The following is an 18,598-nucleotide window of genomic DNA, read 5'->3' as shown; positions in this document are numbered from 1 at the left end:
AGCAGAGGCTCAGACCACTGTTCCAGGAGGAAAGAGGGCATCTTCTACCTGGGAATTCACCTACACAGAGGTCAAGTGCATCCTATCCTTCAGGCTAACTGCACCCACTTACCTCTAAACAGATCTTGGCTCTCCCAGCTCCTTCCCTGAGGCTGAAACACCCTCCGTCCCCATGGGTAGCCTCCCCCTTCTTAAAATCTCAGCCAGAAAGTCACCACCTTTACCAAGTTTCCCTGTCTGGTCCACAGACTTGACCTTCTCCAATCTATGGCTTTTCTTTGGGGCACCCTTGCGGTTCACATCACAGAAAATGTACAGCAGCTTTCTGTGGGATGGCTTATCTTCTTTCATATACTATGAGCTGTATCAGAAAATGGACTCTGCCTCTCCCACACCCCAGTACATTCTTATCAGCTGAATCAGGGCTAGAAGGGAAGAAAGAGCCCAAGCCTAGGCATCAGGAGACCCAGAGTCTAGACTCTGCTGCTCATTAACTAGCTATTAGCTAGTTAATGAACCTGACAGCTCTGGGCCTTATTTTCCTGCTCTATAGAATGAGGAGGGAGAATGATTGAGATCTTGGGTCTCCCTTCTGTTACTGGCACTCTATGACCTTGAGCATCTGCTGGAAAACCAGCCTGTAGGGTAAAAGATGGGCCCCTCCTAATCTCACAGCTCTTGATCAGTTAAACGCTCTCCAGGCTGAGTTATCAAGGCAGAGGGGGGGAAGGACAAAGTAGCTATGAGAGCTAGGGGGTAAAGTGTGGAGGTGCTGGGAGAATGGCTCCCAACAGGGATCATTTCTGTGTGTGTGTGTGTGTGTGTGTGTGTGTGTGTGTGTGCACAGCTGCTTTGTTTTGCCATCTGTAATGACAAAGCAGCACTGAGGTGACAGTCAGGACCCCGAGCAGATAGGTACATCTTGATAAGCCATCTGCTGCCTGTGGCCTTATTGAGGCTTTTTGTTAGGTTGTCTGACAGTCAAGGGAATGTTAAAGAAAAGCTGCTTCGGAGGAAGGCACAAGATCATTGTGGAGGAGAGATCCTTGTGCAGAAGCAGGGGAGAGAGGAAAGGCAGGAGGAGGCCAGGGGAGGGAGAAGAACAGGCACGGCTATGGGCAGGAGGAAGGAGCATCATTTCTCTGCCTCTGTCAGGTTGTAGTGGGACCTGGGGTCCAACGTCCGTCTCTGAAACAAGGACCAATCACGCACAGAAAAGAGGGGGTCTCTTAATAACCCACTGGGGGTGGCAGCCCAGAGAGGCCAGTGCTGCACATTCCCATGGCCCCTTTGCTTGGATTTCTCTTCACCACTAGTTCTGTGCCTGCCTGCAAACATAGTACCATGAAGTAGTATCTCCTGCACACAGCAGGCTTATAGGAGGCACTAGGAGGGGGGTGACCCCCTGGTGCTCCCCTGAGACAGGCGTCCAGTGAGGTTCTGACAGTCGACCACCTGAGCAAGCAGAACAGGGACCCAAGGGCCACCTTGGCAGGTCTCCCAGGAGAGAAGCCTGGACTCTCGCAGTGTCTGGGGTGGAAAAGTACAGTTTGGGTTGTAAGGCAGGAATTGAACAGGATTTGAAATGATGAACAGCAGAACAGACGATTTGTTGTTGAAGATGCTCCCGTGATCCTCACTACCTCCCCCACTCTATACCAGCCCCTGCTGTCAGGATCTAGCAGATCCTACCATGAGGAAGCTCTTTTTGTCTCCCCTAAAGTCCCTGTTTCTTAGTGGGCTCCCTCCTAGGCCTTCAGGGGAATCAGAGCACAGCTAAACCTCTAGGGTCTCAAGTCCAGATCTGTAAGAGGCCAGGCTCCATATGGGAGGAAGGAGCTCAGCTCAGTCCTAAGCCCTAAAGGTAAGGGATGAGATGGCAAGATCTTGTAGAATTTGCTTCCCAGTCAAGTGGCTGACTCAATGGAATTCACAAATATTTACTTAATTCAAAAAATGGTTATGGTGGGGAGCCTGGGTGGCTCAGTCAGTTAAGCGTCTGACTCTTGGTTTCAGCTCAGGTCATGATCTCATGGTTTATGAGTTCGAGCCCTGCATCGGGCTCTGCACTGACAGTGCAGAGCCTGCTTGGGATTCTCTCTCTGTCCCTCTCTCTCTGCCCCTCCCCTGCTCTCTCTCTCTCTCTCTCTCTCAAGAATAAATAAAATTTTTAAAAACTTAAAAAAATGTTTATGGACGGGCGCCTGGGTGGCTCAGTTGGTTAAGCTTCCTACTTTGGCTCAGGTCATGATCTTGTGGTTCTATAATTTGAGCCCCACATTGGGCTCTGTGCTGACAGCTTGGAGCCTGGAGCCTGCTTCGGATTCTGTGTCTCCCTCTTTCTCTGCCCCTCCCCTGCTTGTGTTCTCTCTCTCTCTCTCTCTCAAAAATAAAACATTAAAAAAATTTTTTTAATGTTTATGGAGCCCCACAGTATGTTAAGTATTATACTAGGTGCAAGGATCAGAACTCACTCCCTCTTCCCTACTTTTAGCCCCCATGCTAATAAGGTGAGGCAGGCAATAAATGGGAATAAAATAAATCTGTTGCTGAGAAACTAAAAGTGATGAAATAGAGAGTGGAGGGTGAAGGAGTGGTCTGCTCTGTCTGGAGAGGTCAGAGAAAGCCTCTCTAGGAGGCAATGTTTGGGCTGAGATCCAATGATGAGAAGGAGCCAGCCATGTAAAGTTCTAGGGGAAGAGCATTCCAGGAAGGAAGCACAGCTTTGATGCACAGCCATTTAAGGGAGAAGATGATTCAGGTTGAAATCAGAGAGAATGGCAGGGCAGGCTCCTGTGGGGCTTTGAGGCCATATTACAGAGGAGTTTAGATTTTGTTCCAAAACCAGTGGAAAGGCACTGGAAGATTTTAAGCAAGGGAGTGACATGACTTGATCTTCAGAAAGATCATTGCTATGGCTATTGGGGAACGGAGGGCAGAGAGGCAGGGAGACTGCTTAGGGATATAGCACATTAATCCAAGTGAGGGATGTTGGTCTGGCCCAGGGTGGTAGCAGCAGAGGGTGGAGTAGACAGACTTACAGTGTTTTGGAATAAGGGCTGCCGAACTTGGATGGAAGAAGGGAACATGAGAACGATTAAGTGGAATATGCCCCAAACGGAAAAGTCTCAAGGAAGGTCACATTTGGGGGAGGAAAAGCCAGAGTTCAGTTGTGAACATGTGAAGTTTGAAATGCTTCTTGGTGACCCAAGTGGAGATGTAGGCAGTTGGAATGTCCTCAATTCTGCAAAGGACACCCAGATGCAAAGGACCTGGAGCTCACCTTAGAAGAGCTTCTGGTCCAGTTGTGAGATGGAACCTAGGGGAGAGACAATCTGCTTGGTTCCCCACTCCTCCCATTTCTAGCCAAGATCCTCAAAAACCTGTTTCATTAGGGAAAAACTAATTCCCACCCTCTCAAGCCTCTCTGTGTTAGAATCACAGAATTTCTTCTGGCTCTGGAATGTCATGATTCCATGAGAATTGGCTCTGAGCAGGCAGGTAGAAGGGCAGGGTCTTCCTCTAGGAATCGTCTGAAATCTCTTTGACTATGGAAGCCAAGGACAAGGGTCAGTGGCCCAAAGATCTGATCATTCTAAGCATTAGTGTGACTCCTCTCTGACAATTTTTAGAAAGTTTCTTCCTTCACTCAGCTTTCTTTTGTTGGTGAAAGAAATGGTCTAAAATGAATATCATGGGTGGTCTTAAAAGGAAGAAAGGGAGAGAGAGTAAGAAGTCACCTGCAAGTTTAGAGGGAAGCATGGAAGGGAGGATAGGGTGTGGTCACCAGCGCTGGACTCTCCAGCACAAGCCTCATGTGTTGATCATGTGCTGTGTCAGTGCATCTCTCTTCTTTGTCATGACCAAAAAGTGGGTGTGCCCGCGCCCTTCCCACCCCTCCTCTTAGTCATCAGACCTTGCAGCCCAAAGAAGTGCACAAAGAACTCAAATGTTCCCATATCATAGAACCTGTTCCAGAAGGCTAGCCAAAGTTCCAGCCACAGAAGTACCATGAGACTCCAAAGAAGGGGAGGGGCTTCTCGGGGCCTTGGTTTCATCATCTGTAAATTCATGTATCTAGAATTGCATTGTCCAGTATGGTGGCCATCAGCCACATGTAGCTATTTAAATTTAATTAAAATTAAATTAAAAATCTAAAATTCAGACCCTCAGTCATACCAGCCACATTTCAAGGGCTCAATAGCCACATGTGTCTAGTGGCTACTGTATGAAACAGTGCAGGTCTAGAACAGAAAGTTCGATCAGATAGCATTGCTTTACAACAGTGGTTCCCAAAATATGGTCTCTGGGCCAGTAGCATCAACATCATCTAGAAACACTTTAGAATTGCAAATTCTCAGGCCTCACCCCAGACATACTAAATGAGAGACTCTAGGGACAGGGGAAAACCTTCCAGATGATTCTAATGCATGCCAAAGTTTGAGAACCAAGGCTCTAGTGTAAAATAATATTCTCCTCCATTATCTGTTTGAGCCTCAACAATCTTATACTCATTCTGCCTTCCTAGGGTGAGTATAATCATGGCTCATTTTGTAACTGAAGAAACAAATCCAAAGATCACAGCCTTGGCAAACCCAGGGCCAGAACTCTGGCCCCTTGACCCTTCCTTGTCTCATTTTTTTTTTTTTTTCATAATATTTGTCTAGGATCATTCCATATTGAAAAAACAAAAAAATACAATTCTGTATCTCTGTGCCATTCTAGAACTCCAGCCCATTTAGAAGAGCCTGTTGCTGAGTTTTGGCAAGTCAGAATGGTCACAATGGAAGATCTCTCCAATGAGTGGTCATTGGGGTGCCTAGAATGTCTCATGAATATAGTATAACAGTCAGGAGCTCAGATCCACGCCCACTGTGCTGATGAGGGGACCGCAGCCCCAGGTGGGAGAGTGCTTGACTAGAGAACAAACAGTTAAGAGCCTTAGGAACAGACCCAGCTGAGTCCCGGTTCTGCCTTTAGGGGCTGGGTGACTTAGGCAAGCACATCACCTCTGCAAGCCTCCATTTCCTCAGCTGTGAAGTCCGAATAAGAATAGAACTGGTCCGCTGTGTGGATGAAATAAGCTCATGGATGTGAAGGTGACTGGCACTCAAAATTTTCAATATTATTATACCAGACAGTAGGAAGTCAACCTAGTTTTTTTATTCCTTTTCTTTTCAATATAACCTGCCTTTTTGTTATGTTCTCTGACCTCAGATTTCTCTTAGCATGTGAGCTCCAGCTCGCATCCTCTGAGCCTATTTGGGAACCAAAGAGGCACAGGTGGCCATTGGATGTGGCATCATCAAGAGTAGCTTTTGCCAGTTGGTAGCATCTCTAGTTTTCTGGAACCTACTTGGGTAAACCTGATCGTACCTTTCAGCAAGGAAAGAGACTTCTTACAAAGTGGGGGAGACCCTGAGCAGGAATGGGGTACAAGACAGGCTGTTATGTCAGGCTTGAAATCTAGAAAGCTCCATGAAGGGCGCTGAATTCCAGTCTCAGCCTACCACTTCTGGTCCGATGACCTTGAACAAATGGCTCAGTCTCTCTGCCTATTTTTCCATCTGTGGGAAAAGGGAGAATGATGTGCCTAGTGCACCTGCCTCAATTTTCCCAAGATCAGATGAGAGTGCTGTCCTCATTGTTCTGTAGAACCTGGGACTCATCTTTCTCTTGAGCATTTTCTGGTGTTGCCTGCTGTGGAGAGACAGAAGCCACCAGCCGGTCTGCTTTTCTCCCCACTCCCACTCCACAGGAGCCTCAGCTCTCGAGCACACTGCCATCTGACTCAGCTCGATGCTACCTCTCCCCTCAGTTCCTGCTGATGCACCTCCTCTCTCTGACTTGGATCTATTTTTTTCTCTCACTGTCTCTTCCCTCCCACCAACCCCCTCCCCAAAAAACACGCCCATGGTCTTGCCCTCCCTCTTCCCACTTCCTTGTAGCGGTGGGAGTCCAAATGAGGCTGGAGTTCCTACAACGCACGTTCTGGGCAGCGACCCGGCAGGTGGGTGTGAAGGTGCCAGGTCAGGGCCAGAGGATTGGCCGACACCTTGGGATGAGGAGGGCCCGCTCCCTCGGGCAGCCCCCACCGCCTCTTGGCCCACCTCCTGGGCCCTCAGTCCGCTGTCCCAGATCCCTTCCTTCTCTGCCTGGCTCAGTTCCCTGCACCTCAGCATGTGGACTCCTGACCTTCCTCACCAGGGGCTCTGTCTCAGCTCAGACCCAGAGAAAGGGCAGGACACAATGCTCCCACCTGCCCTGCCCCATCAGGCAGAGGAGAGAGCACCCCTCATCCCTCCAGCCAAGACCCAGGCTTTGACTGCTGTCCATCCTGTGCTTCCCACTCCACCCCATCCTTCCCCACCTCTGCTCTTCCTCCCCGGAGCCTGGAGCCCTCGCACTGGGCTCTTCCCCACTTCCTGGGTCTCCTCACTGTCTTCCTCAAGCTCCTCTGGCCAGAATCTTCCCCTCTGTGCCATGGCCCCCCCATCTGTGTGTTGCTGCATCCTCCCTTTGAGTGGGTTTAGGAAACCACAGAATGAAGATGGAAGGGATGGGAGGGGAAGGGGCACCAGCCCCATAACCTAGTAGCACCCTTCACATCAGGTGGGATCACAAAGAACAGGAGCCTCTGAAACCACCCCATGAGGCTTCCAGTGCCCCCCTCACACATGGGCTGCAGTGGCCATGGCCCCTCAGACAAGGCTGAACCCGCCAGCAAGGGCCTGCTTCTCCTTGCCCTGACCCCACTAACACAGCTTCACACGTGCATCACACCACACATATACACCACACGTGCACACATGCACACTGCACACAGACGCCCTACACATACAACACACACACGGCATACATACCACATATACCATACACACACACCAAACACATACAGTATAAACCCCACATCAGTATACGAATATAACACACACACAACACCATACAGATGCACATACACAGGCATACACAGTTTACAATTTCTCCTCTTCCTTCCAGTGCGGCACTGTGGAGGGGCCATGCCCAGAGAGCTGCCAGGACAGTGTAAGTTCTTCCACGGACCCCCCAACCACATCCTTCCCTGAAGTGCTGGGCCACACTGCGTGCCTCTACACTGGACACGCAGGCCTGCCTTCCTGAATGCCGGGACGGGCACGTTACCCAGGGGTCATGGCCCAGCCATGACCTCCTCCTGGGTTTCTCCCCAGCTCCTGGACTGCTTCGTCATCGACAACAACGGGTTCATCCTGATCTCAGAGAGGTCCCAGGAGGTAAGGCATTGGGAAGTAGAATTAGGGGGCAATCAAGTCATCTGGCAGCCAGGACAGCCAGGGGAAGGAAGTAATCCTGGCTTAGAGCAGATGAGAGTAAATGGTCTGAAGAAAACAGAGTCTCTTCTTGAAACCAAGTCCATATAGCAAGATCACAAAATTCAGACACTGTTCCACTTGGGTGGTCAGAGAAAATGTTACTTCTTATTTTGTCTGTACCTCATCTGGCCTCATCCCATGGTTGGTAGAGAATCTGCCCACATGATGAGGAGAGGCAAGACCAAACTCCACCTCAGGGTAGCGTGTGTCCTGTGCCGAGGCCGTGCCGCTGACTCCCAGAGTCCACACACCCTTGTACTGCCCATCGCCCCACTGCCCTCCATCACGTCCCCTCCCCGCTTAGTCCATTCAGGCCACTGCAACATGAACAGACTGTGTGGCTCATCCACAGCTGGAATTTATTTCTCAGGGTTCTTGAGGCCAGATGTCAGAAGCCAGGGTGCCCATGTGTTCAGGTGAGGGCCCTCTTCCAGGGCACAGATTTCTTATGGTATCCTCACATGGCACAAAGGGCAAGGGAGCTCTAGGGGTCTCTTTGATAAAGGCACTGATCCCATTCCTATTCTACCCAGATCACATTTGCTCACAAGTTGGTACAACTTTGCATATTTGTAAAAACAGAGACATATTTTATAAAGTATGTGTTTATTTAGCTTATTTACCCCTATTTTCTCAACTATTATAACATTGTATGTACTTTTAAAAGCCATCCCAAATCCTTTATAGAATGAAGCAGGGTGTAAATGAAATGAAATTTAATCTCATAATAGGGTTGGGACCATCCAGAAGCTCCTCCAGAGCGCAAGCCCCCAGTGTGCTTGGTTACCCCGGCCTCTGACACTCCGGTGCTTCCACTGCCTCCCTTCCCCCACTTCAGGGCCCCACACCACCGCCACCATCATCTCCGGTAGTGGTATTAGTCTCATTTTGTCCTGGAGTTAAAACTGAGGCTGCAAGGTGAGGTTAGCAACCTGAAAACCAACAGCTGCAGAAAAGTCAGACTTTGAGCCTAGAAATACGAGTGAAGGGCAGTGACAGTGACCAGGGAGATAAGGCCTTCTCTGGGGGGCGTGGCAGACTGCAAGCCCCAGCCTCCGGGGTGGTCCTCCTGTGCCTGGGCACCCACCCCAGGCTGCTCTGTTACTGCTTGGGGCAGAGTTCATTCACTTTGCTGCGCTTGGCTGAGTCTGATGGAATTAGGACCGATGCCTCTAGGACGCTGAATGCCAAGGCCAGGCATCCCAACCCCCAGATTAAACTCCAAGGCTGGTGCCAGGGCTCTGGGAGCAGTGTCTTGACAGAGCTCCTCTTTCCTCACTCTGGACAACTCTCACCCTGTGACCGGAGCTGTGTCAGGTTAGGAGAGGGCCGGAAGGGAGTCACCAATGGTATAGCAGCGCCAGGCACAACACACACACCACACACACCAGGCACAACACACACTTAGTTACTACATGGAGAATCAAACTGGCCTAAAGGTAAGAGAGGCCTGGAAGAAGCAGGGACTGGACTGGAAGGTGAGTGGAAACACAGTGGTGGAAAGCGGGTGCTGATGCTGTAGATCAGCTGTCTATCCATCCATTTTTGCTTTTTGTTTTAACTCCTCCATTCAACAACTCTGTAACAGTTATCTGTTGCATGTAACAATTTACCCCAACATGTAGTGGCTTAAAGCCACCTGACTTACTGTCCCACAGTTCTTGGGCGTGGCTTAGCTAGCTGATTCTGGCTCAGGGTCTGTCATACAGCTGAAAGGAAGGTGTCAGCCAGGGCTGTGTACTCATGTCAAGGCTTGGCTAGAGGACGGTCAGCTTCCAAGTTCACTCACATGGTCAGTTACCACCACATGGGCCTCTCCACAGGACAGCTCACAACATGGCAACTTGGTTCATCAGAGTGAGCAAGCCAAGAAAAGCCAGAGACAGAGAGAGTGAGAACAAGGTGGAAGTCACTGTCTCCTGGAACCTAGTTTCAGATGCGACATCCCATCACTTTTACTATATTTTATTCACTAGAAGCAAGTTACTACATCCAACCTACCAAGGAACCATTACAGAAGTGTTCTACCATAAACCCCTTCCCCTTCCCCTTCCCCAAACACACCCAAGTGCTGTCAAGGACCACATGGTCTGGCCCCTCCTCCAACTCATTCATTTCCCCCCCTTTTACTCCTAAGCCTCCAAGTGTTGGGGGGCAGGGGTACTGGAAGCAGCGGCAACAGAAATACAAGTTAACAGAAATACAAGTTCTCGGGCCCTACCCAGACTAAGGGAATCAGAAAGTCTGGGGTGGGGCCCACCAACTGCGATGTGACAAGGCCTCTGATGATTCTGATGTGTGATAAAGTCTGAGAGCCACTTCCTAGGCCTTAATGCCAGCTGCTGTTGATCTGGATGCACTTTCCCAACTGGGCTAATGTGCCAGAAGGTCCAGACTACTCCTTGTCCCTGCTGAGGTCCATCCAGGGACCGGAGGAGAGAAGACTGTCACTGCTCTGGATGCAAAGATTCTTCCCAAAGTCCCTCCCAGCCCTTCCTCACTGCGGCCCTCCTGCCCAGCAAATAATGTGAGTGCAATGCCCAAAGGCACCATCTGTGGTCTGCCTGAGGGAGGGGCAGCCTGAATCTCTCCTGGCTCTGGTGGTGTTCCAGTCCTGCTGATTAGACATTTGGTCCCACTGAGCCTCTCTTCCAGCTCAGGGCTCATTCTTTTAATAAAGAACTACAGATGACAGGATTACAGCCCTCTGTTGGGGCCTAGAAAGAGAAGCAGACAGCTGGGGCCAAGAAAGTGACAACAGCTCTATAGATCTTTGTAATGTTTACAGTGGATCTGTCACCCTGGATTTGGGGACTCCAAGTCCTGTCATTTGCCTGTGGGTAGCACCCACACAGGAGAGCTTCAAAGTGGACCTCAAAGGAACAGCAAAGGTAAAAAATCAGATGCCCCATCATGATGTCTTTCCCTGAGGACTTGAATCTCTCAGAAGGAATGCGCCCCTCTACCCCCAGCCCAAAATGCTGAGCTTGTCCTCAGACCAGGGCCTCTGATGTGCCTGTCTTGAGCCTCAGCTCCTGTTTTCCTTGGCTTCCCCTTCTCCTTCCCTGCCTTCCTACACCCCTACCAAGCAAGTGCCCCCCACTGTCTTCCAGTCATACTCCCAGTGCAGTGGGTACGGTGGACACAGTGCAGGAGAAACCTCCAGCCTCCCTGCCTGGCTCATGCTTCTGACCGTGCCGCTCCAGCCCCCATCCCTCACCACCTGCCTCAGCACATCCCAGGCTGTCCCAGGCTCTGGCAGCAGAGCCTTCCTGGGGTCAAGGCAGCCTCATTTGGGCAGCTCAGGCTGGGTGTCTCTAGAGAAAATTTCAGCTGGCCACCTGCCCCAGAGATGACCCATCACAGCAGAGGACCTCTGGGTGCCTCTCTCCAAAGTGGTGCTAATGGCCACTCCTCCACATGCTTCCCTGGTCCCACTGTGGGGCCAAAGGCACTTGTCAAGAGACTGAGAAGCTCAGAGGAAACAGGCAGGGCTGTACAGTAGTAAGGAACAAAAAGAAATTGGTCCTCATGAGGAGCCACACACAGTGACTTCACTCTGGTAACTCATTTAATCCTCACACCCCTTAATTTTTTAGAGAAGAAACTGAGGCTGTCCCTGGGTAAAAGGCTGTGAGACATTTGCCCCATTCCAGAGTCAAGGGCTCCCCCACTCACCCTCTGGCCTCCCTTCCCTCTGGGGATAGTAGCTTCACACAGGCATGCAAATTAGCCTATGCACAGGGCTGCTGCTCAGTCAGCAGGAATACTCATCAGTTCTGCCCCCTCTGCCACCACCTGCCCCATCTGCTTCCTGCTCGAGGCCCTGGGTGGTACCTCGCAGGACCCCATCTCACTCCTGCCTCATAACAGACAGGAAACACAGAAAGCCCCAGGCCCTTTGGATGCAGTCCCAGAGCTCAGGCAGTCCAAAGGACATTGCTTATCTTTGGAGTGTCCCCTGTACACAAGTGGAGCCCTGACCTGCTGTGAGCAAACCTAGATGGCATGGGGACCTGGAGCTTCCAGAGACCCTGTACTGTGCTGTGGGTGGACAGAGGCAGGAGACCCTGTGCTGTGCTGTGCTGTGCTGTGCTTTGGGTGCTATGCCACAGTCAGTCTGGGGGACCTAAACTGACAAGGGTACTCAAGTTTGAGTGTTTCAACTTGGGCTTTGCAGGGTCAGGAACTAAATCAGTTTACCTATTTGAGGCACTGATTCACTCTGATGAAGCTCAAATGAAACAATCAGCACAGAATAGTGTTCTGCTGTCAGGAATAGTGCCCCCACTACAGTGTTTTTTATGTGGGTTTTTTTTTTTTTTAACTTATTTTTGAGAGCAGAGGAGGGGCAGAGAGAGAGACAGACAGACAGAATCCGAAGCAGGTTCCAGGCTCTGAGCTGTCAGCACAGAGCCCACTTGGGGCTTGAACCCAGGAACTGCGAGATCATGAACTGAGCCAAAGTTGGCTGCTTAACTGACTAAGCTACCCAGGCGCCCCTACGGTGTTTTAAACAAATTAAAGGTTTATTCTCTCACATGAAAGAATAGAGAAAAGTAGCCCAGGCCTGGTATGGTGTGGTCACCAGGTGTCCCCATCCTCAAGATCACAACATGGCCATAGGAGTTCCTGCCTTCTTGTCCACTTTCCAGACAGGAAGAAGGGGGAGGTCAACAGCCATGAATGAGGTGCTTCAGCAGATCTCCCTTTAAACAGATTCCCAGAAGTCTCACCCAGGAACTTTGCTCACATTTCATTGGCCAGCCCCAGCTGCAGGGGAGTCTGGGAAATGTAGTGTTTTAGCGAACACATTGCTACCGTAATTCAAGTCAGGATTGCCTTACCTAAAGAAGAAGGGGAGGATGGATATGCTCTGCCAGAGTGACATATCCTAGAAAGTCACTCTGTGTATGTGTAGGTACAGAGGAGGACACATTTTTCCCAGTGTCCAGGAGCTTGTCTTCTCAGAATCAAGTGTCTGAACAACAAAGAGAGATAAAGGGACAGCCTTGTGGGAATTTGGGCCGGCAGCTTCATCAGGAGCCTCTTTTCCATCCCGTTGCACTTTCCCAGCAAGAGTACTCAGATCACTCATTCATCCCCCTGTCCATTCACTCACACATTCCTTCAGCAAATACATGCTGAATAGTGACCATGAACAAGACACTGTGTGGTCTATGAGAAGCCAGGAGGTGGATGTCTGCCCTGGAGGATCTCGCTGTCTAGTAATGCAGGAATGCACAGACACCTGGTCACTGGAACAGCAAAATTTAGCAAACCGCAGCTGACGGAGAGGGATGACTTGAACTGGAGGGACTCCAGGTGGGTTCAGGGCTGCACTGTGAGGAACAGCAGGACTGGATGCCTCTCACCTTTTCACTTGCTGTTCCTTCCCTTAAGTGCCCTCAGCCCCTCTCTGCTGTCCCCTGTGTTCTGGCCTCAGAACACAATGAGCCTCTGGCCAAAGAAAGCACAGAGCTCAGAAAAGCCTGAGTGTCTCATTGTATCCAGCTCTCTCATGGCTACTGCCTCGTGCCTTAGTCATTAGCCTCTAGGTTTCCAAGTGCAGAGGAGGGATGCCATCACTCCAGCTGGAGAGGGGAGAAAGAAAGACTTCTTAGAGGAGGACAAGTAAAGCTCCTTGGAGTGGGACTGAGGAAGGGTCATTGAGGCAGAGAGAAGAGCCAAGGCCTGGAGCATCTCCTGTCATATGGCCACCACATACAGAGCACTCACTGTGTGCCAGATGCATGGGACACATTATCCCCTAACCTACCCATGGCCACACAGTGGGCAGTGCCAGAGCCAGGATCGGAGTCAAAATCCAGTACCTAAGTCCAGACTCTTTCACTCTGCCATGCTGAGAAATTGGCAGAAGAGGCCAGGGCAGGTGAGGAGGTCGGTGTAGGGGTGCAGCTGGAGGGCAGTCTGAAGCCAGAGCACAGTAGGCTTGGGTGTCAACCAACGTGGAGGGACTTTGCAGGCTTGGAGGATACCGCCTAGCCTGGCACACTGGTGCATTGGTGGGTGCTCACCAGTGCTGGCTGATTGGGTAATGGAGGGACGGAGCAGGAAGGAGACCAAATCCCAGCTGTATTTGAGAAAGGTTGTCTGGCAGCAGGGCTGGGGACTGGGAGACAGCCCAGTTGGGAGGGTGGAGTGAGCTGCCGTTGACAAAGGTCTGGGTTAAGTCACTGTCCACGAGTCAGAAGGTGAATGACAAACCCGCAGGGCACACTGGTAACTGGAAAGGTGGGGGGAGTGGGGAGGGAAAATCAAAGGCAGCTCCAGAGTTCCGAAAACGGGATTTGGCCGAGTGATAAGGATGCCAGTGTGAGAGACAGAACTCTGCTTTTGAGCCTTTTTAGACCATGATTCACAGAAAGAAATACATGTTACATCTGATCTAGGACATACACATGCACCAGATACAACAAACCAAATTTCACAAAACCTTGTTTAACCTGACTGCATGCAGTTCACATGAAATTGTTCAAAGGAATTCTATGCCTAAAAAAAATCAGACTGCAACCCCCATATTGATTTCATGGCCAACTAATGGATTACAACTTAGAGTTTAAAAAGGACTGAGAATATGGCAGGGGAGCAGGTTAAAGAGGGAAGGGCCAGGTGGAATGGATACAGTTCTGATTATATTGAAAGGAATCTGAGGGGAAACCAAACCAGCAACTAGTCTGGAGCTCAGAAATGAGCCTGGCCTAATGTGGGGGACCTAGAAGTCCTCATCCAGCTCCAGCTCCCTCCCTCCTCTCACCACCCATCTCTCACGCCCCCTCCTCCTCCGTCTTTTCCCTCCCCTTGTTCTCCCCCTCTCTCCCTCCCTCCCTCTCCATCCATCCTTTCCTTCCTCTCTCCCTCTCCCCCCTCTCTCTCCCTCACAGATGGGAAGATTCCTGGGGGAGGTGGATGGCGCTCTCATGACCCAGCTGCTCAGCACGGGGGTGTTCAGCCAGTAAGTGGGACATGCTGCTCCCCAGACTGAATACACACAGAAAAGGCAGGAGCTGATGCTAAATGGTCCCGACAGATATCGGGATCCTGACCTCAAAAACCCATAGTAAAAGCCCCAAAGAGCTCCCAAAGCAACCTTTCTGAAGCCAGGGACTTGACATGAGGTGGAGAGGGGTATAAGGTCATATGGGCCCTTAGAGGGAAAACCAAATTTGCTGTTCAACTTCTTTAAAGCAAAGTGCCGAGATGTAATTTTCTGATCTGCCTATCCTAACCCATGCACCCTCATGAATCCTGGTGAATGAAAACCCTGCAGCAAACTTCCCCTGGGTGGGGGCAGGGAATAGGGGAAGGTCTGGACTCCCCAGATTCTGTTTCTGATTTTCAGAGTGACTATGTATGACTACCAGGCCATGTGCAAACCATCAAATCACCACCACAGCGCTGCCCAGCCCCTGGTCAGCGTAAGTGTCACCCCAGACTTTCCTCCCACCTGCTAGCCCCAGGACCCCACTCTTGACTCTGATCAGAAAGTCCTGTCCAACCTCTTCCCACACCCCTGCTCCCTGTTCTCAGCCTGTCCCCTGCCCCCAGGTCTTCTCTCTGGGGCTTCAGGGAATTGTTCTGGCAGCTCGTGAGATAACTAGGGATCTCTGGCAGAGAAAGCAGACCACATAGCTCCTTTCTTGCTTTGTTCCTAACCTCAGTTGCTAGTGCTTTCACTAGCACCAGAAACCTAATTGGCTCATCAGGAAGAGAACTTCACTAGTCTTCTAGATGGGCATTGTCTAACCCCAAGTGTCTGCCCTACAATAGAAATTTATCAGATAACTCAGTTATAAATGTTCCCTCTGCTGGGAAGGGGTGGGGGGTGGTGGCAGCAGGAGGAGGATCCCCCCCCTCCGTGGTCGTTAATGGTGGTGCTGAGGGGAGCCCTCGCCAGGGTCCTGGGGTCCTGGGCTTAACTGTGTGTCCCCTTTCCTTCCCAGCCAATCTCTGCCCTCCTGACTGCTACCAGGTGGCTAGTGAATGAGCTCTTGCTGTGAGTGGGGTCTGCATCTGGGACAGGGGGTGGGGCCCTGGGGGAACTTCATGCAAGTGTGGCTTATGAGGGAGCCCTTTGAGCAGGAGCTGTCCAAAGTCCCCACAACCCCAGAGGAGGCAGGCAAGATCCCTGGGTGGAACTGGCCGGGCATGTATGATGCTTGCCTCCTACACTCTGCTGCCAGAGATTGTGAGGCTCTCTGCTCACCTACGAGCCTCAGGCAGGGAGAGAGTGTCCTGGAGGAGAGGGGCTTGACCAGGGGCCATCAGGGAGCTCTGGTGCTCCAGCTGGCTGAGGCCCCAGCTGGGGAGGACATGCAGGTCTCTGGGATTCCGCTCTGCATCTGACAGGCTCCTGCTCGAGTGGAGTGCCTGGGGCTCCTGGCGTGCAGACAGCAAGGCCGAGGGTGAGTATACAGGACCACAAAAGGGAGTGCTTACTATCAAAGCCATTTCAGTAGAATCTGTCACTTCTGGGTGGATGACAGAGGGGATGGGGACTCTGGAAAGTCCATTGCTCACCTCTCACCCTGCTGGGCCATCTCTCACTCATCACCTCCCTGTCACTCCTGGCTCCCCTCACCTCTCTGTGTGACATCACACCATCTTGGGACACCCACTGCTCCATGTGACATCATTCATCCCATGTGACATCACCACTCGTGCCATCCTGCCCTCATGGGACATCATGCCCACCCTGTGCTGGGCCTCACATCTGGACAGCCAAAGCGGTCTTCCATCAGTGTAAGTAGCATTCACTGGGGAGCCTGGGAGTGTGGGGGGTATGGGAGGGACTGCAAAGGGCCTGTCTTCAGCTCTCCATCCCAGGCGTGCATCTAAGGAAGGCTGAGCTCTCTTCACTGGGGACACCCTAACTCAGAGGGCCTCTCCCAACCTAAAGCCCCATTCCTCACGGGGCAGCGGGACAGCCCAGATCTTATCCCACACAAGTACAGTCCTACCCCAGGGGAACCACCTCCTTGGGTAGGAACATTTATGATTCCAAGTGGAAAAGGATGAGCAGCCACCAAATCTCCTTGCAGAGCAAGAAACAGTGATGCCTCCAGCTCAGGTGTCCACCGAGCCCTCAGCAGCGCTCAGGGTTGAAGGCATGGTAGGTGGAGGCCTTGGTCTGGTCACAGGAACACTCTGGAGACAGTACATCTCCTGTGACCTTGTATCTGAGGACTGTGTCCTCCAAAGGCCTGATCACAAGTCAAAGATCAGCTGTGACTCTAGACTGCCCCCCTCCCAGGAGAGTGCAGCCACTTGATCTTTAAATGCAAAAAGGAAGCTAGTGGCTTCCACTTGCCTGGCTAACATGGGGTTCCCCTACCACACAGGACTGTCTTGCTTTAGCCAGTTTTACTCAATTCTCCACGTTAATAGAGCCTTTGCCGTGGGGTTCTGGAACATTGCCACTGCCTGGGCTGCACTCCCCACCCCATTTTTGTTAAGACTTTGGCTTCCTGATGGTGTCTGTGACAGGAACCAGGAACCATGTGTCACAACCCATTTAGAAACAGGTCCCTCCTCCCCTCTGCATGGGAACACAAGGTGGGGGACACAGCTCCCCTCCTTATCTTTCTCTCTCTGCCAGCAGCTGCATCTTGCAAAAACTGGGAATGATCTCCCTCAATCTGCTTGTTCAGAATTTTTCATCTTCAGGGCAGCTGTCCCTGGAGCTTCTCCCTCCTGCCTAGGAGGCCTGGTCTGGCCACTCATCCATGTCCTCAGTGAATAGCGCTGGACTTGGGAGTCCAAGGACATGGATGAGTGAGGCCCTGATGCCCTTTCCCAGCTGCATGGGAGCCACTTCACCCTATCGTGGCTGGCATTGTTACTATCATTGTCACTGAGATAACCTACCCACACAAAGGGGCTCAGGTGACAGGCTTAGGGGACAAAGCCAGTGCAACTGGCCCCTGGAAGGAGTGGAGCTAGCCCTGAGTCTTCTGCAAGCTTTAGCCAGAGCACCCACTCTCAGATTCCAAGGGGGCCCAGACAGCCACACTGCCCAGCAGGAGCCCTTGAAGGTCTGGTGGAACCTGACCGAATATATAGACACCCAACTTCTCTGCCTGCAGACTCCCCTCCCCTCCCCTTCAAGGTCTAGTGGGAAGTTTCTGGGTCTGGGAGTTTAGGAGACCTATAGCTCTCCTCCTAACCCTGAGACCTACTAACCTATGTAATCCTGACTTAGGGATCTATCAAATGGGAGTGATACTGCCCACCCCTACCCCCCTATTTCACAGATAGGCCCTGAGAGCAAAAGGAAAGGCATGAGAAGTGCCTGGAAGAAATAGAAGTGCGGTTGACAAAACAGTGCTGCTATTTTGAACAGAAATAATATCACTCAGCCTGTGAACCAGCCTTGTTTTACTTTTGCTCACCTCAGGAGCAAATGTGGGCCCTTTAGGACTGGGCTTCCTGGGCCTCAACTTTTCCTTTTGCAGAGTCCTGTTCACTCATCCTTTGTCCCCTTCTGAGTGAATCCAAGTGTACCACACAGATACTAAGGAGTCTAAAAGGCTGTGGCTCCTGGGCTTAAGCAGCTCTGGGCACTGGAACCTCCCCTGCCGGTTCTCTCCCAGTCCCCGGCAGTCAGGAACTCAGCCCTTGCTGCTCTGCTCATAACTGGACACAGGGGTAAGACAGCAAGCCTAGGGCTTGTCCGGGAGCTGCATATGGAGAGCACTGTAGCTAGACTTGAGAAATGTCACCTGTACACAATGGGAATGGGAGGGCTGATAGCATTAAGGGACCAAAGTCTCCCGCAGCCACCCCTTGGCACTCCTACTACTCACCTCTCGGACCCTGGATGTCAGTGCTCATGGGCACCTTCAAGGGGTCCACTTCCACCCCTCCTCCCAACCAACCAGCTTACATTGAGGATCAGGCTTCCAAAGAGAGGAGGTGGTTTTTTCCAAGGTCACAGGGCTAGTTTGCTAATCACACACAACTGAGAGCCGAGGCCCCCAACGCCTTCTCTGCAGCCCTTTCCACTGTGATATCATTTGCTCCATTTATTCTGTTCCTTTTCCTTCCCTGTCTTCCTCCCACCCAACCTCTCCTCTACAAGCCCTGAGAACTTCTGACAAGGGGGCCATCTGCATGCACATGGACAAAGGGGCGTTTCATTGCATAGGGACTGCACCTGCCCTGGCAGTGCTGAAGCAGAGACCCCCACAGGCATGGCTTCTTGAGGC

The 18,598-nt window shown here is 51.4% G+C and overlaps 1 protein-coding gene across 9 annotated transcripts in view; it reads left to right on the top strand.

Annotated features, from left to right (window-relative positions):
- The window catches only part of CACNA2D4 (calcium voltage-gated channel auxiliary subunit alpha2delta 4), a 112,992-nt gene that overhangs the window by 90,456 nt on the left and 3,938 nt on the right, over window positions 1-18,598 (top strand). For 6 of the 9 annotated variants that reach the window (XM_086714422.1, XM_086714426.1, XM_086714424.1 and 3 more), the window contains 8 exons: window positions 5,949-6,010; window positions 7,000-7,044; window positions 7,209-7,271; window positions 14,276-14,346; window positions 14,734-14,809; window positions 15,335-15,387; window positions 15,741-15,796; window positions 16,113-16,133. In XM_086714422.1, coding sequence (XP_086570548.1) covers window positions 5,949-6,010; window positions 7,000-7,044; window positions 7,209-7,271; window positions 14,276-14,346; window positions 14,734-14,809; window positions 15,335-15,387; window positions 15,741-15,796; window positions 16,113-16,133 — 447 coding nt within the window. Of the gene's footprint in view, window positions 1-5,948; window positions 6,011-6,999; window positions 7,045-7,208; window positions 7,272-14,275; window positions 14,347-14,733; window positions 14,810-15,334; window positions 15,388-15,740; window positions 15,797-16,112; window positions 16,134-18,598 lie in introns of those variants that run through there. The other 3 variants (XM_086714420.1, XM_086714419.1, XR_015253892.1) reach the window with 3 other exon arrangements.

Source organism: Puma concolor, chromosome B4, assembly GCF_028749965.1.
Source record: "Puma concolor isolate L17-30 chromosome B4, mPumCon1.1.hap2, whole genome shotgun sequence".
In the NCBI taxonomy this organism is placed as follows: Eukaryota; Metazoa; Chordata; class Mammalia; order Carnivora; family Felidae; genus Puma; species Puma concolor.
The sequence above is the reverse complement of the archived record's forward strand: the minus strand, read 5'-3'. Positions and strand labels throughout refer to the sequence as shown.